Raw genomic sequence first — 26,086 nt, forward strand, 5'->3', positions numbered from 1 at the left:
TATCTATACCTCTCTCATCCTCCACCTATATCGCATCCTCTCTCTCTCTCTCTCTCTCTCTCTCTCTCTCTCCATCTCTTCCTCTCTCATTCACTCCCCATCTGCATATTTATCTCGCTATCTCTACCTCTCTATCTACTTGTCTCCCTCTTCTCTCTTTCTCTATCTTTGTCTCCACCTCTATATTCCTCTCTCCCCCTGTATCTCTAGAAAATTTCCCCTCTTTCTATCCATCCATCTCTCTACCTCCCTCTTTATAAACCTCTATATCTATATCTCTTTGTATCTTTATCTCTATCTCTCCATTTATCTTCTTTCACCTCTATATCTCTATCTATAAAAAAAATAGACCAAAATCTTCTCTAATTGACCTTCAACAACTAGTCGACATTCTTGTTTCAATATTAATCCCACACTCTTAATTTGTGAACATATAGTAATATAGTAAGAGCTAATATTTGCATTTGTCCCTCTACAATGGTAGATATTTATTGTTTCCTTTAAAATATACAAGGTCCAAATAAACGCCAAGACGCATGGTTTGGTGAACCCGATCTGTCCTTAGCTGGGGGAGGAACCGTTTTGTTCTTTGGTTCCCTTCCACTCAAGGAAAAACATTGTCGGCAGAGTTCTGGGTATCCTTGTCAGGGGTACATCGGCTGCGAGGGGGTTGCCCTTAAAACGCCTCGAGGTGAAATATTGATAATAAATAATACTCTGGGTGCCGAGGTTTGACTAATCTATTTCCTTCAATTGGCAGAGAAGGAACATCAACATTGGAGAAATCTCTGCTATTTCAGATCAGATCGCATGGCCAGTCCTTCTCCTGTTGTTGGTATGTTCGATGCAGTAATCTTCATATTTGTTTTGAATGGTTTTCTGCTTTTGATAAGATTAGTTGGAACTGTTTCATATTGAATCCAGATGGTGTTATTGATATCACAACAAATACTCAAATGGGCGCCCATAAGAAGATTGGTGTCTGTATTTGTATTTGACACATTGAATTTGGGTTTATACTTGATTCCTGAAATCTTCCACCAGTTGCACAATTTGCCATTTTGACTTATGCACATGTATTGTTTGTCAGTAAACCGAGACCGTGGATCTGATTTGATTTATCAACGACCTGTTTCAATCTGCTTTAATATTGTTATGTGGGTATTTTCGATTCAGGCGAACAAGTTCCTAATTTTGCATTATTTACAGTGAGTATAGGTTGCAATGTGTGTGGGATTTCATGTTGGAAGGTTTGATTACAGCACTAGGGGTAGTTAGTTACCAACGGATGCCATCATTATTGAATACTCTTCATAGGGTAAATCCTCTTGTTAGGTATGTACTATGTAGAGGTGAGACTCGTGGGCTTTTACTGTTTGCAGGGCTGGGGCAATTCCCCAGAAATTTTGGTTTTATCCTGTAATGACCAGGATTGCCTGCTCATCAGTGATCATTGCTTACCTCTTGCCGAGGAATTTCTCCACAGCCAAGTGGGGTGGGATTCAGCTTTTGAGCCCTGAATCTTCGTTAGCTGACAATTATGTAGGGAAAATGACAGATGAGAAAATTGTTTTCTTAAAAAAAATAAAATCAGTGCAATGGAAAAAGAACAAATATGGACTTTCATGGAGCTTGCATTTTTATCTTTTGATATGCGTCTTATATGAAGCAGATATTGTCCCCCATTTTAGGTTATACTTTCTATAACATTCGGTATTGGTACTTCATTTTCATACTATTCAAGATGTTCTAAATTTTTTCTTTAGATTTGGTTAATTGCTCTTTTGGGGCGATCTTTCATCCAGAACTTATATCTGGTCTTGTCTTTTGGGAATACGACATGCATTATTTGGCTTAATTTTAAAATTTTTCAATATTTACCGGCCTTTTCCTTTGGGGCGTTTGGCACCCCCCAAGTTGAATGCTGTGTTAGACACAATTTTAAAATCTATCAAAGTCTCATGTGAGCTCAAACGTGGGCTGACTGATAAGCCCTGATATTTTTACCATTTGAGTGAAAACATCTGAACCTATGGAATACGGTATATCTACTTCATTTTCATATCATTTGTCTGCAACAAAGTCTAAAGAAATATTTTTGAAAATAAGGTATACCTTTCAAAAATACAATTGTCACTTTTCTATACTTTTTGATATTTCTTATGGTATGATCGTGGAGTGCAACTCAGTTTAACCTCTAATACACCATGCTTTCTGTTTAAATTTGCAGTTTTTTTGAACACATTTTTAGTCTACTACACTAAAGGACGACCATATTTCATGTTCATGTGAAAAGGAATGTTTACTTAAAAAAGTACAAAAAAATGCATTCAAATGCCATTTGATTCTTAAAAATCTCTTTTTTGCTGCTATAGTGGAACATAGCGTGTCTAGGGGATTCATGTGGAGGATACAATGAGAAACTGAGCTACACCCAGTAATGCTAACCTGTTAAGGAGATTGGACGGTGTAGATTTACATATCATCTATAGTAGAATCAGATTTGGTTTACTGAGGCTCGTCCATGGACATTTCCACCAATAGGCCTCTTAATTGACTGTCATTAGTTTGCATTATTCTGCATGCATGGATCTACTTCTATCCTATTTGTATAATTTGCAAATTCTCTGGTAATTATCAGTATTAGAGGTGACAGAGTGCTTATTTGAATGGTTTTGAATTTGCAAATCCCTGCTAAGATGGGGTTTATCATAAGGGTACCATAATTTGCAGGGCAAGCTTATGAAATTTTAGATGGAGCAGTACTGATTAACATAGATGACCGTGGTCATGTTTTGATAGTTCTTATTTATGGATGATGGAAATATATTGCAACCATTGGGAACTGCATAAGAATTATCAGGGCCCTTTGTTAAAGTTGGGTTTTCTGGGAAGATACCTCTATTCTGAGAATTACTCTGAATATGAATGTTATTACAATAATAGTATGATGGAATGTTCATTTAGATGCAAAGCATTGCTCTCCTACAGGCTACAGCTGTAGTAATGAAAATCTTAGGTAAGAAAACCAATTTTAGTTTTAACATGCATTGTATTCCTGGCTCTTTGGGAATTTAATGTTACAATATGTCTGGTCTAAACGGCCAAATATCAGTGGTAAAGTTTATCCTTCTCTAAGAGGTATTCCCCTTATTATGGGCATGTCTTAACTGCCACAACTGCTCACAGAATATGTAGTAGCTTCTGCTGTGACTTCATGTACCACAGCATATCACTACAAGTACACGATAACATCTTTGGTGCCTCCGTTAAGTAATATGTCAGATTGACTTGCCAAATTCATGCCAAAAACTCATGTCTTCTTTAAAGTAATATGCCTAGAGTGTTAATAGCAATCTCTTCTGATCCTAAAACACAAAGCTCACACCTTTATTTATCTTTTACCATTAAGTAGTTTGTCTAGAATGCTTATTGCAACATTTCCAGATCTACAACACAAAGATATGTACACAAATGCAAGGAGCCAAGCGAACTGTCAAGATATGTCTAAAGTTAATCAGGGGCAAGGAACCGGGATGACCGATATGATGCAATGATTCTCCATGTCATCTAAATGTTACGGGTTATATAATGAGCATGTCCCCTTATGGGACCCCCGCAAGTGGACTTTTTCACTTTACCCTAGTCATATTGTTTACCGTTTGCTCTGCTCTGGTTTAGACCCTATTATCAAACTTGCTTGGGAATAAACTGGGTCTTACCAATTCATCCACACTATGGGTTCTATTGTGCACACATGTCAGTTACCAAGGTCTATGCCATAAATAAATTACCTAACTGCCATCTCAAATGTGGCATCCTTTATTGTCTGGTACTGATGCATATGGGGGGTTTGCCTATCTCATCGTGATGAAGGGTCACAGCGTGTGATCCAAAACATTGATATGAAAGACTGCTGCACTGTTTTATCCAGAAGCTTCAAAAACTCATTGTACATAATGTTAAGAAATAAAATATGCACATATATATCAATACCCATTCAAAGATGAAATTCAAACATCATTATAAATCATCATCATTCATTTTTCATTATAGTGAAAGCTACAAAATTATTGCGAAAGAGAGGAAACACCATTCTTCTTTTCAAAAAGAGGATAATTATTATCAAAGGATAATTTATTAAAGAGACCAAAGAGCATTCTAGCTTCGAGATCATCACATAAGTTATATTTTTGGGAGGGATGGCCTGATGGCACTTTACTGTTGACCATAACATCCATTTACACAAGAACAATCTATAAATTTTACTTCTATTTATTGATATGACTGATATTAAAGCAGTTATTTAGCCAATTTTGGTCCAGGATAAATCATGGTCCATCAACCTATTAATAGATAGCCTTATATACATTGTCTGTACTCATCATGGGTCATGAATAGAACCCATTTGTTTTGCTGCTTATAATTCTGATTTTTATCCAGGGTTAGTCTTTTTAAATGCTAAAGGAAAATATGCATTTTTTGCTCTCAGGTAAATTGTTTGCTTTTGGTCTGTTGAGCATAATATCCCTATTTTTGATTTAAGGAACCCTATTTTTGTTTTAAGGTAACCATGCCTTCCAAGGTAAAAAAAAAGTTGAAGGTTATAATAAGGTGGCCTCTTAAAATGTGATTTGTACCCTCATTTGGAGGTTTATCAGGGATTGTGGGGCCTCATATCAAGTAAATTTCAGTTGCATTTTTATTTGGTTTCAGGAAAGATGAATGCCTGTTTAGTAGTGACCCATGGATGCCTAGAGATACAGGAGTACTGATACTGGTACAGAGAGGAGTACTGATACTGGTACAGAGACATCACTCAAATTAGGGTATGCAAGAAAATCGATAGAGATACAGCTATTTTATATGTAAATGTTATCACCAGAAATTGTGGGTCTGTACAGGGATGTTATTCAGTCCATGTTCCTATGATGGAGTTTCTGTCAGCTAAGTGATTACCTTTCAAATTTAAGCCCTGGGTGCAAGGTCAACATGGGCTGATTTATTTGCCAGTTATTTTTCAAGTCGTCAAGACATATTTGTGCAAAAATATGAGGCAGACCTCTATTTCATGTAATTACAATATAAACCAGTTTGTTAATACAAAGAAATCAAGCCATCTAAAACAGTTCACGCTTATTCATACATGTAAGTCATCATGTGTAAGAGTCTAAGATAATAATTTCTTCCTGGATCTTTTCACTGATGCTGAAAACATAAATTTAATCAGTTTTTCTCCTTTCTTTTGTGTAATAAATTCAGTGGGCTTTGTCCTCATACTAGTTTCCCTTTTTCAAGGTTGAAAATGAACAAATAATAATAGATGTGTGGACATGAGAGGTTTTGGTACTTTAACAAATGCAAGGGATAAGTTATAAAATTGCATGGATCAACCTTTTTCCTACCTTTATTTATGTTTCAATCTGACATTGCAACACTGTAACATCATTTTATGGGTGCGCAACAGAAGGGGAGATCTCTTTTAAAATTTACGCAGCCTTCTGTAGCTTCTTTTCAAACTCACACAAACTTTTGTGTCTTCTATTAATCCCTTCTTAATTGACTTTTACTTATTTCAGTTTGTGAATTAATGTGAGATAGATGTATGTGACTACTACACTTGACCACGATATGTGCAATCCAGATTTAAACACATTCTTTTAAGTAAGTGGTTTTCATGAAGGTAAGTTAAATTTTGATAAAAATAAGTCACATTCATTGAAGTTTTCTTATTTTCATGTTTTTAATGTTTTTCTGGATTATACTAGTACATTTATTATCAGATAATTTTGTCACCCAATTCTCCCTTGTCTTGTTTGAGATCACCTTCCAGTTATTCATCCGATATAAGCTCACCTTTCGGTTATATGCCTTCCCTAGCATTAAGAATTTCTGTCCACAAGGGGATGGTAAGCAGTTGTGTAAATCAATAAGCAGGTTTATTGACCCAAAAATTTTAAAATAATAAAAGCTAACAAACGGTGTCCAAGAATTTCATTAGCCTAAACCTTAGGAAAGTGTACTCCCTTCAGTTATATCTGATGTAAACTCTTGTTTCTGTTATATGCCTTACCTAGCATTAATAATTTCTGACCACAATGGGTAGTTGGCAAGCAGTTGTGTAAATCAATAGGCAGGTTTACTTACCCAAATTCTTTAAAATTGTTAAAGCTAAAAAAGGTTGTCTAAGAATTTCATTAGCCTAAAGTTAAACCTCAGGATGTGCACTCACAACCTATTTGTTTTTGTTTGCGTATATTCATTGCACAGTTCCAAGAAACTTTCGGTTGCTGGAAGAGCTAGAGAGAGGAGAGAAAGGATTTGGTGATGGGACTGTCAGCTATGGAATGGATGATGGAGATGATATTTATATGCGGTCTTGGACAGGAACAATCATTGGACCACATAATGTATGGAAGTGTTTGTATGTTATATATGTTTCTTTGTGCTTCTCTAGTAGTTTACACTAAATTTTCTTCTTATTGTTTCTGTGTTCCATAATAATTTGATTAATAGTCTTTTCAAAAAGGTGGACCACCCCCCTTTTTCTATGATTGTTTTATTCAATTGTCAATAATTATCTCAGATGTTCTATGTTTGGTGGATCAACTAGAGCTCTTTTTTCCTTGGTGCAGTCAGTGCATGATGGCCGCATATATCAGCTAAAATTATTCTGTGACAAGGACTATCCACTCAAACCCCCAACTGTCAGATTTCTTTCTCGGATCAACATGACCTGTGTAAACAAGGAAAATGGAATGGTGAGTCTGATTAAACTTCTTCTGTTATTTTGAAAGCTTTCAAGGGAGGGGGATCTACTAAATTTTATGATAGATTGCCATTAACTGTTTTGTTTTTATCTTTATTGGAAAAAACATGATCTTAAATTACTATACTCATTTTATTTCTCCATTCTATCTTTCTATACATGAGCATATAGAGCATTTGGAGATATTGAAAGTTGTACATTAAAATAAATCTAAACAAGTTTTTCTAGTCTTCTTTCTCATGATTAAACCACACACCGATAATGTTAGAATTTTCAATGCTATTCAAAGCCAAAATATATTCAATCTTTTGTTCAACTCAAAACAGTGGTATGGACATCCATCTGGGCTTCCAAAAAGTTGCTTGAAACCAAAGCGACTTGGTATGCAAAATCTATCTCATCAATCAAAGAGACTTCATTAGAATAGACATATAGTGAGCAAATAAAATGAGAGTTAAGCCCATGTTTTGTGGAATATAGATTTTTTTCATTTATGTCCATGTCGCCGATTACAGTGCATTGCCCATTACATACTGCATGGTGCATAAATGATAACTACATACAAATAATTTGCAAAATTTGAATTACAATCTACTTTGTATAAAGTCAACCTTCAAACTAAATACAAAGTTCCAAAAAATCAGAGCCCATGACTCTTGCTGCTATGAAGAGAGCTATACTCAAGGGCTGCAATTCCTTATGATGAAGCTCTTGGGTTAGAACCTCTTCTAATTCATTCAACCATATTGATATTAATTTTGACCTAAATCATCAGGATTGAGGACATTATCGTCTACAATCCACTTAAAATTTGGATCAATCTTGATAGGTCAGTTGGTCTTTGTTGATGGTACCTGTTTTTTCATATTGAGTCAAGTATCTACAATGTTAAACAATTGCTAGTTTGGTGATTTGATAGTTCAAGCATTAACATTTTGATAGTCAATTTATTTGATCATAAAAACTGATTCACATTCCTTCTATGTGAAACTTGCCATATATATTTGGTAGAGGGGTTAATGTTAAAAAGTCATGAATATCCATTCTTAGTGGAGGGGTTAACGTTGAAAATAGTCTCAAATATCCATTTTCAATAGGGAGATTAACATTAAAAACACTCACAAAGGGATTGTGTTTTGACAACTTGTCACCCATTACAGGATGACTCCATCTAAAAATATAGGTTTTGGGATTAATAGAATTGTTCGTTCAATTTGATGCTCATTTATAGTTGTGTAAAAACTACCTAAGCATATTAGAAGAAAACTGCCTAAAATCTATGCTACTGGTTCGTGCTTGTTGCCTTCCAAATTTGGGTACAATTTGCTACGGGGTTAGATTTTGGTCTGGTGCTGGCGGGGGTGCATCTAGGAGGCATAATTTAGCTTGTGGGTTTGTCTTGAACAAATTTAGGAAAACCCATTTCCAACCTGCTGAAATTTCCTAGAAACCTAACTTTTTTTGACATTCCAAAAATTATCTTTTGGATGTGAAAAAACAAATTGCTAATTTTAAAGGGGAGACTGCTGGGCACGATTTCTTGTGTAATAACAAACAAGGAGGAAATACTACATATTTTTCTCTAGACTCGAAAACAATTATGGAATGTTCATGTGAGTAAATCCTTAAGATTATTTGGGTTTTTGTTTCAAGTGGAGCTTGGAAAGGATATCCTCAAATTTTATGACAAGACATATAAAACCCTATCGTGTTGAAAACCCTAGTGCAAAATGCATAGAAAATCCTGTTGCATTAAAAAAATCAGCTGTGGAAGTAAAAAATTGGTCAAGAACAGCAAAAAAATGGATTAAATCCTATGCTACCCCAAGTTTTCGGGATGGGGACGGCAGGACGCGTTTCCAGGACGGCAAATTTTTCTTGCCAAATTTGGGGATGGCGGGGGGACGGCTATATAAAATATAGGGAAAATTTAAAATATATAGGAAAATTCTAAATGTTCATATGAAAACATGGATAAAGCATGCATATATACATTATATTCATATGAAAACATGAATAAATATAATACATGCATCAAGTAAAGGGCAGATTACAAATTAAATAAATATGAACTTCTGACCTGAAAAACAAGCAATGATGGCCCTTGATGAGAGCTGGAATATGCATCCAAAATCAACAATTCTCCCTAGTTTTCCCAGTGAACATTACAATAACCAATACTGTCGTGGGAATCTTCACAACTTGGATCCAAACCAAAAATCCTGTCACGGGGACCCATTCCCTGCCTTGGTACCCCTATACCTGTCCCCGAAACATTTCAGGGACTTGGGAACTACGGGTTCCATTGCCTTAGACAGCCCATTATACTAGCAATGACTCAAATTTGACCTCCAATTTTGATACAGACCTACCAATTGCATCTGTTGATCAGGGATAGCCATATATTTTCTATGTTTTTGTCATTTTATAGTTGAAACTTGGAGCCGGGCATTTTGTTATAATTCTTGTATAATATGTGTGATCACATTGACAATGAGAGCATTTGAATTTTGTTAATTTGTTTTTCAATGCTCATGTGAAATCTCAATTCATGTCTAATGTTATGTATTAAGCATCTACAATGTCTATGATGAATGCTATAACAATGTTATGAATATTTGAAATTTTTTTATATTTTTAATTTTTATTCCATTTTTTTGTAGTCGTCCCCTACCATCCCCTAAAAAATGGTCCAAAAGTACCCCTGTACTGGAAATACGTCCCACTGTCCCCTGCTGTCCCCATCCCCAAAACTCGGTGGAGCATAGCAAAAATCAGATTGCTAACTTCCCCCAATACTCTGAAATGTTTCACACGCCAACCAGCAACATGCTATTGCTAAGCCCGACGTTCCAACTCCTCACAGACAAACAATACAAATCTCTATGCTGACCAAAATGAATCTCACGCCAATATCAGGGTGTTCTCACTCCAGCAGCACCAATATTTTCGCTCAGCAACATATTTATTTGTGCACAGTATAATGAGCTTATTCACGCCAAGTCTAGAAGGTAGATTTAATCAACCAACAGAAGAGTGTGAAGGTAACTTAGAAGAAACTCATGCCAACAGTAAACTTCAATGCCCAGCCAGAAATGAATGTCAGATGCTCAGCTGATTCTGATTTCCACGTCCAACAGGTTGCAACTCCACATCCAGCTCTAGGAAAGGGTGGCTTGCTAGTAACCCTCACATGCCGTTATATGACTGATTCAAGACCCTCAATTTGTTGCCTTAGTCACACATTCAGCTTGAACAGCAATGGCAGCTAGATGGAACACTACAATCACCCAAATGGTCCATAATTCCAACACCCATATCATTAGATGGTTGGCAGCTATTGTTGGTTGAAAATTTTGTACACTTGGCGGATGTACAAAATTGTGGTTTCAGCCATAGTGTGTGAGTATGATACTCTCCTAATTTCGGGAAGGCATCCCCTATCTACAAACTAAACTAATCTAATATGGGTGGGACAGTAGTCTTTCTTCTTCTTTCAAGAAAAACTATATTCTTTTCTCTTCACAGAAAAGTAATAGCAATTGGAAATAAATCACAACAAATATAGAAATGAGACTTTTTTGTAGGATTTTTGGAACATAAAGGGAAGCAAAGTTCCCATGAAGGCACAAAGACTTCCGTCACTTCCCCGGGATGAGAAAACAGAAAGAAAGCTCAAAGTCTTCTACTATCTATTCTCCTATCAACCTTTTTAGATGATTTTCTGCTAACTAAGCACAATATGTAGGAGCTCAAAGTCGAACTACATGATGCACTTCATCTTACATGCACAAGTCTTAAAAATAGAAGCAACACAAAGTCTACAAGCTATCTTCCCACTTTAGCTTTCCACACTAGTTTCAAATATGATAAGCAATTCAAAGTTTGCAAGACCAAATCTGAAAACCAAACATATAACTCTAAATACAATTAGCAGCTCAAAGTTTGCAAGATTGAATTCAAATCCCTCTTTCACAATAGAACAAAAATCACAATCAACTTTAGAAAATGTCGTCACATAACAACTTGAATTGGCACAAAGTCTCAACACAACTTGCCTCTTTTATTGAAAGCAATCTGATTTACATTTAAGCTCAAAGTCTTAGAGTGCACATACAAATTGGCAAAATTTTCTTGCATTGCCAAAAGGTATCAATTACAATAGACCCCCTCAAGTATTTATAGGAGAGGAGCTTTGAGAAAAAGGTGGGAGGATCCCAACAAACTTGAGAAATTCTCTCAACCACCATGACTTATTCCAATTACAATCCTAATTGAATTCAACTTGTAGTTGCTTTACATGTAATTACAAAAGTGCAAGTGATGAGTTAACTTGCAATTACAAAGTTTTTTTTTTTACATGTAACTTGTCAAAACAAAATTACAAATGCATAACTAAAGCTATTCTATGTGTCCAAAGACACGACTCTAACTGCTTCATCCTTTGTCTGTGATGATCTTCATGCCGCTAGAACTTGAAGTATTTTGGATCAATGAAGACATCTTGAACCGGAACAGGAACTTGCATCCTTTATGATCTTTGTGTCCTTGGCCAACGAACTTCAACCTTATCTTCTTGCTTGGGGTAGTACTGGCTTTTCAGGAGGGAAAGGGCTGCCTTCCTCTTTTCATGTCATGACCATCTTTGTCTTGAAAGTATTCTTTGCTTTCAACCATGAATTGTTGTTGTATCTCTTGTTTGTATCATCCTCCAATCTTGAAATCTGCTTGCAAAATAAGGCCCATGCCTTAATCCATTGATTTGATAGATCGTGTGTGCAAACCGAACCGACAAGGGAAGGGATAAACTGATGCAAAAATGGGATCACAAGTGAATTTTGGGTTCTGGAAGCTGCATTACATGTGTGGGAACAACAAGAGCATTAACTTGCAATTGTGGAGAACAAACATGCAACTTCATATGTGTATTGGGTAACTACAAGTTTGCACTTGTAATTGGACCTTTAAAAGTCATTTTCAAGTGTTTTTTTGATTGCATTTTGGACCAATTTCGGGTTCTGGATGGCTGATTGCAAGTGAAGACTTTAAATGGGAAAAATGAATGAAGGTGTGAAATGAGTGGATGAAATGGTGGGAATGGTATGTACGGATGATGGCAATGAATATGAGTGAAAATGAAAAGATTTTGGAAAGATCATCTTTATGAAAATGGGAATAACTTTCAACTTGTAATCAAGTTTTAAAAACCCGATTTTGAAAGGATGAGCATTTTTCCAACTTTGAAACTTGGAATTTCAACAAAAGATGGTTAAGATTTTTCAACCAAAGGGGTAGATCAACTATTTTTATTTCACTTGCAATCGGGTTTTTAAATCCCGAATGCAAGTAAAGAGGGAAAATGGGGAAAGACAATGCAATTCACAAATTGCTTTGCAAACTTGGAACAAAGGGGAAAATCTCTCACAAAACCGATTTTAGGCAAGAACTAACAAAACTAACTTATATACAAATTGACCAAGGAAACCCAAACAAACAAGAAATGAAAACAAAGAAGAAAGGAAAAGAACATACCTTGATCAATCAAAACGTCCTCCAAGAAGCAAGAAGCAATCGTTGAAAGAGAAGATTGAAACTCTTAAATAGACATAAACCACACTCCAAACCCTAGCCGCGTTTTAGAAAATTGCCATATGGATCAAAATGCTATTCAAAAGCATGAAGAATCAGTCAAGAAAGACATCCAACCTCCATGCCTAGGCAAAACAAGCAAGAATGATTTGGAAGAAAGAAAGATTCGTGGCATTTGCATGAAGAAAATCGTGGCATTCTACAAACACGTGTTTGCTGTTTGAAGGCCACAAAACCAGCAATAATGTCTTCTAAATGGCGTGAAAAGAGTTCCAAGATGCATGAAAATAGGAAGGAATCCAAAATGCTTTCTCCCTCCTTGAATTTCTCCACAAAAATCGGTGGAAATCTTCAACAAAATCCTCCAATATTGCTGATCGGGTTCTTGAGGAGGAATGACGAGTTTAAAATGCATGAAACCAAGGAAATTGGGTTTCTTTAACCTATTTGCAAGTTAAGAATGTTCACTTTTTCATGCACAAAGCAAAATCGGGTTTGTGAGAGCAAACAAGTTTAAAATGCATGTAAAAGGGAAATAAAACTCCCTTTACAAGTTTTAAACAAAAGACTAGTAAGGGGAAAATAAGATTCCTTTTACAACTCACAAAAACAACTTAAAAATAAAACTTGTAATAGGGAGATAAAATCCTATTACAACTTAAAGTGACTTTATAAAACTTGTACTGGAAGAGAAAAACCCCTACCATAACTTAAAATCACTTAAGTGGAACTTTTAAAAGGAATTACTAGTTTTATTTAAACTTTATAATTTAAAGTTCACTTGTAATATGTCTAAAAAGTTCCTACAATGACTAAAAAGCCAAAAAGCAACAAGGGGGAAATAAAAAGTAAGTTACAAGTTCTATTTTTCATAAACTGGACTTGTAATTAACTTAAAATTTCCCTACAACACTAAAACAAAGGAAAACATAAAACTTGCAACTTAAGGAAAATTTCCCACTTGCAGTAAGGGAGGAAAAACCCAAAATTGAAGGAAAACATAGCAAACAAACTCATAATGCGATGAAATTTGAAACGTGGTTTGAGGATGGATTGAGGATTAGTCTAGTCCAAGGATAAGGCGAAATTGTGCCTTAGTAATCGTGCCACAGATTAAATTTTTTCATTTTTTTGACAAATTGTTTATATAATGATCCATCATTTTTGAAAAGGACAACAACTATAGTCACCCAAAATGGTCCCTCACGTCCAAACTGGCAACATACATTCAATCACCCAGAACCAATAAACTCCATTGCCCCATAATCATTAAAATGTACAATCTTTGATTTCTTAAAACATGGCATTCACTTGGTTTTCCTGTAAACCCTTGCAATGACTCAAACAATTTGTCTTGCTTGCAAGACTCACAAATTGTTATATCATTTAATCAAAGTGTGAAATCTGTCTGATTTTACATGCAAATTCTTTTTTGTGCAAACTGAAAACTTGAATGGATTTCACAGTATTGGCTAGGGAGGATGTTTCATCACCAAACCTGGTCTTTGCCATAGGGTTTTTGTCTTAGGGCTGTACTTGAACAAAACTGTTCAATCTCCACAATTGTGGTTTTCACTAAATATCATACATCTAGAACGCCCAAATGCCTCTGTTCATCCTCCTTTTATTGCCATTGGAGAACTTTTTGGGAGAATATATTTTAAATTCACATTTGAATGATTAAAGCTTCCGGAATTGATTGTAAAATCACTTTTTAAAATATTTTTTTTGTTTTTGCTCATAAAGTGACATGATATTTAATATTTATTTTGGCACCAGGCAAAGTCACTTATTTAAAATAAAATATTCGACTTATAATTACAATTAATTAATTACAAGTTGCCGGAAAATATTAATTTAGGCATTGCCCCTTGCGGGGTCAAGGGGCAGCGCCCCTTGCGCGTTCCCTATCGCAATACAGGGCGGGGTTGAGGGGGAGCGCCCCGCGAGGCCAAAAATACTTTTATTATTTTTTAAAGGCGTTAGGTGTTATTTTTCTATTGGCCCACGTCCAATTAGGGTTACCCTTTAACCCCCCCAAAAGTCACATGTATATAAAAAAAATGCTTTTTTGGTTTGCTTTTGACGTGGGTGACGGGAGACGTTTGGGCGTCTCCGCAGAAGTCTCTCGAGAGATGGGGAGACGCCCAGACGTCTCTTGGGAGACGTCTCCACGTCTCCCTGGGAGACACGGAGACGTCTCGGCAGCGCTTGGGTGGCGGTGGCGGGACAGTGGGGGACATCGCATCCTTGTCCCCGAGACGTTTCTTACGGGGAGACGTGGGCAAAAAGGGGGGGGGGGGACGCGTCCCCGTGGAACACTGCAAATTATTTTCTCTTCAAATGCCTAGGCTGAAAATGGGGACATTACAACCCAAGGAACTGTTCTTAAAAAATTATAGGTTTGCTAGCCTGTCCTACTGTAGCATCTTTGGCTGCTGCTAACACTTCTTGATCACTATTTTAAAGAAGGAATTTTCCCAAGGGATCTCTTCTTCGTCACAAGCAATGTTTTAGAGTTGAAGTGTTCTCATTCCTACATAATGTTAGTGAATGGCTTGATAGTTTTGCTAGCAGTTACAGATCCTAATTGCTGGAATTACATCTGTAATCTATGGAAAGCAGGAAAACCTAATTTAAGATCCAGAAAAACTAAAGCTTGACACCATTCTCGGCAACGGTGTCAAGAATGTTGAGTCACATCAATCAAATAAGAGTTACATAACAGTTGCTACAGATGCTACAAGTTGACTAACTGGTCTTATTAATGATATAAAACTATTTATGGAAAACAAATCCAACTGTGAATACAAAAATCAATAAACTAACAGAATAAAGGCTCAGCTACAGTTCACCTCAAGTGGGCCCTTGCTTGGGTCAACTGCACCCTTCTCTTCTTCTTCTTCACAGAGTATTAACTAAATCAAATCCTCTTAGAACTCATCACGTGAAATTAACTAATATGGAAAAGCTGTCTTTGAATTATCTGCTCAGAAAAATAGTACAAGCTTGTAGAAAATCTATCCATAGATATGTTGGATCTCCAGAATACTGCTTCCTCTACACATAAATGGACTTTTAATAACTATTATATACTTGTCTACTCACTCCCTATTATATAGGATGACTCCTCTCTTATTTTGGAAAAAAAGTACTATTAAGAAACCAAGTGTAATCAAATCTAAAGAAGAGTACTACTACAACATTCAAATCTATTGCATAGGAAAAACAAGTTCATTGAGAAACATAAAGATAACTGGTGTTGGCCATTTAATCCTTGCTCGACCTTACTAGAGAATCATCATCTCCCATCTATTAGACATTTTTCTTTGCTTTGTTGAGATTTGTCCTTAACTGCATAGAAGTTATTACTGCCAACAATTGTCAGCGATTGTGATTCTTGGCTGCTGGCACTCTACATCCTTGCAATCTTTACTGTAAGATTATTATAATCACAATAACATGCTGTAATATCTTGGAAATAATTGTCTTAAACACCAACATTCGTTAAAACATTATACATTTGATATAATGCTTTTATCCAAGTGGCAAATATTAATATAAGGTCTAGGTATGGGGCAGAAATCTCTTTGGAAATATTCTTAAAATAGGAAATTAAAGCAATATATAGGCACAATCATGGGACCCATCACCATGCAATGCTATAACCCATGCTCTATTTCTCTGTGGCTATGGGGTTTTGCAGTTTTGTGATTAACAGTTTTTCTTCTATTTTTTTTGGCACAAACGTTGGGACACATAGATTTAGTATCATAAGGCACAACACTTGCTGAAGGTTTTGCAAATGGGGTTGCAAGTTGAGTGGGTTTAACCTTGGAGGAAACTCCATGGTTAAGCGCACTTGAGTTGGAGTAGTACTGGGATGGGTGACCTCCCGGGAAGGACCAATGCTTCATCTCTGTGAGCATCACCTAGATGCAATGAATGCTAAGTTTACCATTCATTCTCATGAGAGATGGGTTCTTGTGAACCACTAATTAATCATGGGTCAATGAGTTTGACTCGAAAACTACACAGTTGAATCTTGATAGCAATATCACAAAATAGCATATGTCAACAAGAGTAGATTATCATAAGGCACAACACTTGCTGAAGGTTTTGCAAATGGGGTTGCAAGTTGAGTGGGTTTAACCTTGGAGGAAGCTTTGTGGTTAAATGCGCTCGAGTTGGAGTAGTATTGGGATGGGTGACCTCCCGAGAAGGACCAATGCTTCACCTCTGTGAGCATCACCTAGATGCAATGAGTGCTAAGTGTACCATCCATTCTCATGAGAGATGGGTTCTTGTGAACCACTACTCATGAATCATGGGTCAATGAGTTTGACTCGAAAACTACACAGTTGAATCCTGATAGCAATATCACAAAATAGCATATGTCAACAAGAGTAGATTATCATATGAATGCCTGCAAATGAATGGTTCATAAGGCACAACACTTGCTGAAGGGACCCCAAATGGGGTTGCAAGTTGAGTGGGTTTAACCTCGGAGGAAACTCCGTGGTTAAGCGTGCTCGAGTTGGAGTAGTACTGGGATGGGTGACCTCCCGGGAAGGACCAATGCTTCACCTCTGTGAGCATCACCTAGATGTAATGAGTGCTAAGTATACTATTCATTCTCATGAGAGATGGGTTCTTGTGAACCACTACTCATGAATCATGGGTCAATAAGTTTGACTCAAAAACTACACAGTTGAATCCTGATAGCAATATCACAAAATAGCATATGTCAACAAGAGTAGACCATCATATGAATGCCTGCTCCCACCCAAGTAAAAAGAGGTTGCATATCTGATCGTGTCCCACAATATGTTTCCTACCTTGTAAAAGCTCTCCACAAACCTGGATAGCTAGGTCAATTGGAATTTGTATGAAAAGTAGTTTGTACAGACATTTATTGCAGAGCATCATATGTAGTAGCGTTGCATTTTAGCTTTCATGGAATAAAAGACTAGATAACCAGATAAGATACAAGAGGATACAAGCAAACTGTTGACAAAATCAGGGGCTGTAAAATCAGAGTAACCTCCAGTAGAAATGCAAAAAGGAGATAATTGGCATTCAAGACCGACATAAGTAAAATGTGTATAAGGTTATCTTGCCTGACATACCAAGCACAATCATCCCAGGTAAAGGAATCTTGGTAACCAATTGTTGATGGCTCATCATGTCAATCACTTATGCTCATGATTCCACCAGATTAGTGAATGCTTTAGGAAAATGGAATTACAAGTTGCCAATCATCAGAATTATGTTCACTGTTAATCAAAAAACCATAAAAATAGAAGAAAAATAGTTCACTCATCTGGGAGTGTGCTTGCAGATTCCTTGACAAAGTTGAGTCTGTAAACATGGTGATAGGGATTCATTTTCTTAAATTCAGGTGTAGTCCTTTCCCAGCTACTGGATGCTTTAGAAAATTTCTCAAGTTATTTGGTTCTATTTAGATCAGTCCAAGTCAAAACGCTATTTCAAATTTTCAGGATTATGAAACTTTTAACCATAGTCGAAGAAAATAAGATTAAATACAAGTCTTGTCTTGCAATTTTATTGGTCCTGGCCAATGTCTCCTTGTTTAGGGTTTTGACGATGTGTCACAATCAAGCCTACATAGATTATAAATATTTATAAATATAAAAACTTTGAATTCAGATGATTTATATACAATTTGGTTTATCCTGCTGATTTCTGCAGCTAGACAAAAACTACAAGAGAAAAGCATTCAAGTCTGCATTTTCATGTTGACGTGGATGATATTTTCATTTTTTCATTCAGAAGGAATATCTGATCCTGTTGGACATTTCTTCCATAAATTAAACTAGTTTAATTATGTCCTTTATTTGATTGCCACCATATTCCATTATTTCCTGTGAACATCCTAAAGAATGTGACTTGAAATGTATATTTCTCTGTTTTTAGATGATCTGTGTCATTTTATGTAAAGGTTTTTGAGGATTGATATCACCTGGGTGGAAGGATTGTGCATTTTGTTTAGTTCTTTGGAAAGTATAGCTTAAGCTTCAATCCATTTATTGTATTGGTTAACATTTTAAAAGAACAACTTTGGTCATTAATATAGGTTTCTTTCTGTTCTAATTTGCAGGTGGATCTGAAGCATTTTCCGATGTTAGCAAATTGGCGATCAGAGTACACCATGGAGGATATTCTAATGGAGCTCAAACGTGAAATGGCAGCATCACACAATAGAAGGCTGTCACAGCCGGCAGAAGGGACCACATTTTAGTTGAATCAATGATTAAATGAAATAGTTTATTTATCTTGGCCTTATGAGGACTTTACATGTACAGTATTTGAGGTTTTTCATTCATGGCATACGCATGCCACAATGACATAGTGCTTGCTGTTTTAGAATTAACTTATGTTATCAAAGGTTCTAATGGATTCTGAGTTGAATTTTCAGTGTCTGTTAGCAAGAGATCATGTAGGAAGTTGAACATCATTAGTCAAAGAATTGTTTCTTATTACATTGAATTATATATTATATGGGATTTGGTGTTTTCTTATAAATCACAAAGAAATAGTGATTCTGACAGTGGACGATATATTTCTTTTAAACTGCTGTTCTAACAGAAAGTGCCTTTTGTGGAGCATATTTCTAGTTGTATAGATGACTTGACATGCAATTTGTTCCCATCTCAAAACGAGTAAACCTAATATAGTTTTGTTCATAGTCAGGTCTACATTACATCCTACAGATATTTTAGGCAATCTTGATAATAGAAATGCACAGTAAAATAGACACAATTACACATTCAGATTCAATTTTACACAGCCTTTGAATTTGGATTTTAAGAAATTTCTTAGATAAACTTTGTAGGAGTTGAGCTCTACGTTCCACCAAGTTTCCGGGATGCAGGGACGTGGGAAGCAGGGACATGTTTCAGGGACGGGATTTTTTGAAGCCATTTTGGGGGATGGCTATATAAAATTATATATACATTATAGTATCATTTATCATTTTGACATATACATTATAGAATCCTTAAAATACAACAATCTTCATGTTATTAAATGTTGGATGCATTCTTGTAGATAGTAAATATACTGTTAATGCTCCCGATTTACTATAAAACTTTTTAGTCTACAGTTATATTACTGACAATCTGTATTGATAGCTTCTTGTGCAATGATTTATGAATCTGGTTGACCGAGTTATATATATATTAAATAGCTTCTTAGTCGTTGTTAAAGCACAGTTTTTGTAAATCCAGCACAAAAAGAAGGCTGAATGATAACCGAAAATTGTGATTTTCTTCTGTATTGATATGGGACAAAATAAGTCATAATTAAGAAATCTCGGCTACAATATGATTTGGTGTTTTTGATACTTGAAAAATTGCATCATTTTGTTCATGACAAAATTTTTTATTGTTGGGATTTGTACCTTAAAATGGGAATTAATATTTTATCATTGATTTTACATAGTAGTGTTTCATATGCTTTTTTTTTTCTCTTGTCGGAAAATGCATTGTGGATGTGTAAAAAAGCTTTGAATTTTAATGATTTGCGGATGCGTTTAAAAGTTGAGGTCATTTTATCAGTCCACTCGAGTTGAGGAAGTAAGTTGTGCCCTGTGAGCTGAATCACGGTCCGAAGGATAAATGTATTGGGAAGGTCTGTCATATGAAAACACAAAATTACCTAGATTTTTGTTTGTTGCATGGTGATACATTCTTTAATGCCCATCAAACTTTAGATCTAAATTCGTTGCCAGCAAGCCTAATGTGTTGAGCCTGCTCTATAGGGCCTTAAATCGAGTTTTCTTTATGTACTAGTTTATTTTTCATGATTGTTTTGTGGTTTGTTTTAATTGGGGATTCCGTGTTGATTTTGCCCATCTTGTGCGAAATATATCCTATGAACAATGAATACTCCCAAGGATAATTTTGTGACCTTGATTTCTCTGTGTTTGAGCTCTTCTCTGTGTTTGGAGCTCATGTTGTGGCTTTTCTAATTGTTTGGTTGTTCCTATTAATGGAACTTTCTAATTTTTATGAAATTTATTCATTTACTTAGTTTTCTTGAGTTCACGGGTTTGTTCCTTATGTTTGTTTCTTGGTACATTGTTCTCCTCTTGGATATAGTCAGGTTTTTAGATGGTTTTCTTTCAAGTTCTCAAGCTTCATTATTCTCAAATATTCCTAGGAGTTCTTTATGTTTTGTAGCTTATTATGTTTATATATTTTGATTTCACTAGATTTTTAATGTAATTTTTTCAATTAATGAGATGGATATATTGGGACCTTAAATCTTATAATAAGATGATGCAAAAAGAAAATCCATAAATTAGAGCAATTGGGACAAAAGCCAAGAAAATTGAACTAATCAACGTAAAACCTCCTTGTAAAAGCCTTGAAAGAATACACAATTGTAGTGACAAAGTCATAAAACTTGAACTATACAACTAAAGGCAAGGAGAATAAGGTCTATGCTACCACTAGCCTATTGTTGTGCTGAGAGAGGTAAGTCTTTTAATCAATTGTTAAATTCTTTCTCTAGTCACATTTTGAGCTTCCTTTTGAAGTTTCTCCACCTTTGATTTGTGACTTAGCCTTGTTTTTGTTCTTAGTTGGTAGTACTTGGAACCTATAACACCTATCACCATGGAAAACCTACCTTTGCATCAAGTAACACTAATTGTTTAACCCCAAGAGTTGTTTGAGCCTCTATTCTAGAGCCATTCCAAAACACTATTACTTCAAGGTCTCTTGATGATCATCAACCATTGTCATCTAAGATTTTGATGTATCATCAAGACCAAAGAAGTAGCCACAATTTCTTCATAAAATTCTCCACTTGACATTTCGTTCCAATTCACCCAATGTAGTTGAGCCTAGGGTGCATTTTGCTTGTCTATGATTGATTCATAATTAGGTCTAGTTTTGACATTTGGACTATTGGGATCATGTGATAACTGTGTAGTTTATTCTAGGAGAACAATACCCAAAGGGAAAAGTGTTGAATACTTCTACATATTCACATTCCTTTTGAAATTTTATGCAATATTAAAGAAAATTGACATCATGTTTTAGGTCTATATGAAGAAGTTATGGCTCAAAGAAGTTTGTTGAAGTTGCACAATTTACAACTAAAATTTGTTTGATGTGTTTTTAATCCACTTAATAATTGTTGGGTGGTTATGACAACAAATAAGGGTGTACAAGTATCATATGTGGCAATACAATGTTTTAAAGCATCCAAATCACAACACAAATGATGGAAAATGTCATGTTTAATTCAAAAATTCTAAAAATGACATTCAACATTCCAACGAAGTGATGCTTTGGTTTTTTGGCATCCAACATGTTATATTCAATTCATGTGGAGATAAGGGATGTCTTAGATCCTACCACCATGCCTTAAAGAGGGCGAGTTAGGTGACAAATGGTTTAGAGCCGCAATGGTAGATCACATGTATTTAAAGTTTATGTTAGTACAAGAATGTTTACTAAGGTATTTTGGAACTCTTTTAAGCATTTGTTTAAAATAAATTCTAATATTAAAATAGCTATGAATTTGGGATTTTTGTTTTAAGTTTATCCATAATTTTTATTAACTTAAAATCTTGAAATAACTTGACTTATTTTTTAATTATAGGTATGAACTTGAAGCATCTTCTTTAATTATAAATTTATAGAAATCACATAAATTTATGATAACACATACCCCAATCACTTGAATAAGTATATTTAATAACATTAATGTATGGTCGAATTATTATTTTTGAAACAAATCAAAGATATCCATTAATCTTATTAAATAAATAATTAAACAATGTAATATGCTCTTTCTTGAAGGGCAAGGGTGATTTGATTGATGCTATTAGCAAGGGATCATCGCATACACCATTCTAGGTCAACCTCATTCAATTTAATGTTGAGTAGATCTAGAATATTACAATATTATTATATTATCTATCCCCCCATAGACACCATATTTGTCAACAAAATTAAATAAGTACAAAAAATAAAATAAAAAATATGTTATTTCTTAGTTTACACAATTTTTAAATAGATATTAGAATTGAATCAAACTATATAATATCTACTATATTGTACTTCTATAATAAATGTTCTCATACACATGATGCATCAACAAATACAATTTAATATTTTGTAAGGTTCATCACTACCCAAAAATCAAATACCTAACAGGATATTAATTTAGAATGGGTGATTACATTAAATTGTTTATTTGTAAAATAGAGCTCAGATGATCACTTCAAAATGGGTTTGTTACATTGAGAAGACAATGTTGAATGGGTTAAACAATTAAATTAGTTTCTATAGTTGTCAATCCATTTTTGGACGTCTGTTATCTCTTTTTGTTGTTGCTCTTTCACTAGGCTAGATCACCACTGACACTTTGAACAATGTCTAGGCAACATGTTCCCACATGAGATTCAATTCTTATAAGATAATATTATTTTTATTTGATTGTGAGGGTCGAAAAAAATCATTTTGAGCTAACTTACCTTCATTAGTAGTAATAGCTACAATGTTTTTCGAAATATTCACCAACATACTAAAACAATTATCGAGTTATGTGGATGCACCAATTTACATGTTATATGCATGAGGGTAACTTATGCATTGGTGCATCTAGGGGCTAGATAGCCATTTCCTTCACAACATACTCAATTAACTAAATTAGCAAAGATGTACAAAATAATACAATGATTAATAGACACCAGATCTCAAAAGAAGATTCACTTGCCCTCCACCACTCATGGATCTCTTAACCCATTGGAGAAAATGATTTTGCCCTCTAGACACTAGATCTCAAAAGAAGATTCACTTGCCCTCCACCACTCATGGATCTCTTAACCCATTGGAGAAAATGATTTTGCTTCTAAGATCTTCCAGCGCTCTTTATGCCATGTGTTAATTAGAACCAAGGCTATTTTAAAAATCAATGAAAAACCAAATTGTTGTGTATGTTTAATTATTACTAAAATTTGAAATGATTTGGCTGTAACATTTTTTGACGGATTTAGATAGTAGATTAAAATTTATTCATGTATCCTCTAAATTTAGTTTTAAGCCAGTGTTGGCATGACAAGACTCCAAATTAGAGATAGTAATTGTTGGAATAAAATGAAATTGGACGAATATATCTATCCATGTCTTCCACTCTTCCACTATCATCTACTCTTCCACTTCCATGTGATAGGGAAATGCACTTCAAATTAATAAAAAAGTAAAAATAAATTCATTTATAAAGAATTGATTGTATTCATATGTAAAAATCTATGTTAAAACATTGATAAATACCATGTTTCAAAATATTTAATATTCATTTCTAAATGAAAATCATATTATATTCTAAATTTCAATTAAATCAACAAGATAAACACTTTCTCCTCCCACCCCTTCTTCCATTGCCCACTCCTCCAAAAAGACAACCTACCAAACTTTTTGAACATGTTGATTAAAATAATTATACATGCCCAAAAGACAAAAATATGTTTGAATAATTTACAAATTGAAATACCGCTGGATGTACTTATTACCAATAATTAGAAATATTTGGACTGCAAAGAGAGTACTATAAAAATGATCCCCACAAAGTAGAAAAGAAAACATTTTGTAGACTCAAGAAGAGAACAAAGAAGCAAAATCAATAAAATGTTTGTTGCCCATGTTGTGAAGATTTACTTGAGTCACATAAATAGTGTAGCAACACTGCAAAGGCCATTTTCCCCCACATGCTTCCTTATTCTAGTCTTATCAATTGAAGCCGATGTAGTCTCATTGAACTTTTGGTCTACCCAACAAAGAGATTGGTAGGTGTGGAAGATTCATTGAACAAATGTAATGAGATTTGTTGCAAAGCTGCAAAACATTCTTCACTCATCATCCTCAAATCCACTTTCTTTTGAACAATTCTTATATTGTTCACTTTTGGTAGATGCAATAGGAAAAGTTGAATACATACAATATATATTAGGTTGGTAGCACATATATTGTTAGCATAAAGAAGTGAGATAACATGTAATATGTTGAAAAATCGAATTCTCTTAAGCCTTGTTGCACCTCCCTACACTCTCATGCACACCTACCCTATTGATGCAAGAGCATCCCCGGTTCATTGCAATCTTGCATCAACCAAAAATATTTTCCTTTCTATTTTGTTTTTTGTTTGCAGTTTCAATTTTCCTTTTTGTGTGTCCCGGTTTTGGCTCATCGAATCCTATGGAGTTGGATTCTACTTGAAGACTTGATCATCTTTCTTGCTTCCAGACCACATCGCATTTGGATCATTTTCCGGCAAGATATCGCCACCGGTTTCCATGACAGTTTCCTATTACCGGTTGTTCCTTTGTTACCGGTTGCCTGGACCTATTCTGGTGATCTACCGGAACCCATTCCGAAGTTTGCGAAACCTTGGGAGTTGATTTCGATGTTCCTTGGCGCGTGGCCGATCTTTTCCCGCGATCTATGTTTCATCCTTTGGATTTTCTGGAGGAATCTCTTGGTAGAGGCTGACCTTGTTTATTTTGCACGTTAGGTCTTGTTCTTCGGGTTTTGATCCCTTTTCGGCTGACTGGATCCTTTGGATCGATATATATATATATATATATATATATATATATATATATAATTACGCATTATAATGGGAATCAATGAGAGAACCAAATAGCTAGACTGTGCGTAGAAGATAGAACATAAGAATCAAGGTCCCAGTTGTGACCTATTCTACCAGGCCTGTGAGTCGGTATATTGTAACCTGATTGTTACCGATTGGATGTAATCGAGTTTCATGCAATAAATCAATCTGTTATGGATTGCCTCCATCATATCTTTGTATTTCTGTTGTGTTTAATCTTGCTGACCGGTTTAGATTGATCTCTTGAGGTCCCTCCTCACCGGTGACTGCTTCAAGTGGTATCAGAGTGAAGTTTTGTTCCGGAGGTTGCATGTCTTGAAATTTTGTTGTAGGGTGGTGGATTGCGGATCCGAACTGCAGCTCCACTGTAGCTACAGAGGACTAGCGTGAATGATGGCGCGAAGAGGAGCTAGGAATCGTGGAGCGCACGAGAATGCAGACCCTGCTACGATGGAGATGTTGTGAGGAATAGCAACCCAATTAGAAGCCGTGGAGACAACCCAGAGAAGAGACTGACATATTGAAGATTAAGTGAAGATGAAGGAGAAGAAGCCCCGACAAAACAAGAAAACCTACTGACATTTGATCCGGATGAGGAAAGGTTTTTGAGGGTTTTGAGTAGGGCGAACACTAAACCTCATTTTACCCCACCGGAATATGATGGGAAGTTGGATTCAGATGAATTGATGGATTGGATCTCGGAGATGGAGAAGTATTTTGATTTTGAAAACAGTACAAAAGAGAGGAAGGTGAAATATGCTTGTACCTGGTTCAAAGGTCATGCATCTCTTTGGTGGGAGCATTTGCAAGTTGATAGACAAAGAAAAGGCAAAGAGAAGATTAAGACATGGGATTGGATGATTGATAAGTTGAGGTCAAAGTTTGTGCCGACGAATTATCATGGATTTGTTTCGAAAGTAGCAGAATTTAAGATAAAAGGAATCTAGTGTGAAGGAGTACACCAAAGAATTTTACAAGTTGAATATCAGATCCGGATATGTTGATGATGAAGTTGAACAAGTTGCAAGATATTTGAATGGATTGCGGATGTACAAGATGAACTCAATATGATAAAATTGG

At 35.4% G+C, this 26,086-nt stretch overlaps 1 protein-coding gene across 1 annotated transcript; it reads left to right on the forward strand.

The window, feature by feature from the left end:
* Positions 1-516: 516 nt before the first annotated feature.
* LOC131063626 (ubiquitin-conjugating enzyme E2 variant 1C) lies at positions 517-18,929 on the forward strand. Its single transcript, XM_057997512.2, has 4 exons — positions 517-835; positions 6,271-6,410; positions 6,636-6,761; positions 18,480-18,929. Exons 1-4 carry the CDS (start codon positions 811-813, stop codon positions 18,618-18,620), a joined length of 432 nt encoding a protein of 143 aa, XP_057853495.1. The 5' UTR covers positions 517-810; the 3' UTR covers positions 18,621-18,929.
* Positions 18,930-26,086: the final 7,157 nt, after the last annotated feature.

The sequence above is a fragment of the Cryptomeria japonica genome, chromosome 4 (assembly GCF_030272615.1).
Source record: "Cryptomeria japonica chromosome 4, Sugi_1.0, whole genome shotgun sequence".
NCBI lineage: Eukaryota > Viridiplantae > Streptophyta > Pinopsida > Cupressales > Cupressaceae > Cryptomeria > Cryptomeria japonica.

Bases quoted from the DNA above. Each gene is read 5' to 3' on its own strand.
- LOC131063626 (XM_057997512.2), top strand. From the start codon at position 811: ATGGCCAGTCCTTCTCCTGTTGTTG. The intron at 836-6,270 runs GTATGTTCGATG...TTCATTGCACAG, and splicing joins CAGTCCTTCTCCTGTTGTTG to TTCCAAGAAACTTTCGGTTG. The intron at 6,762-18,479 runs GTGAGTCTGATT...TCTAATTTGCAG, and splicing joins TAAACAAGGAAAATGGAATG to GTGGATCTGAAGCATTTTCC.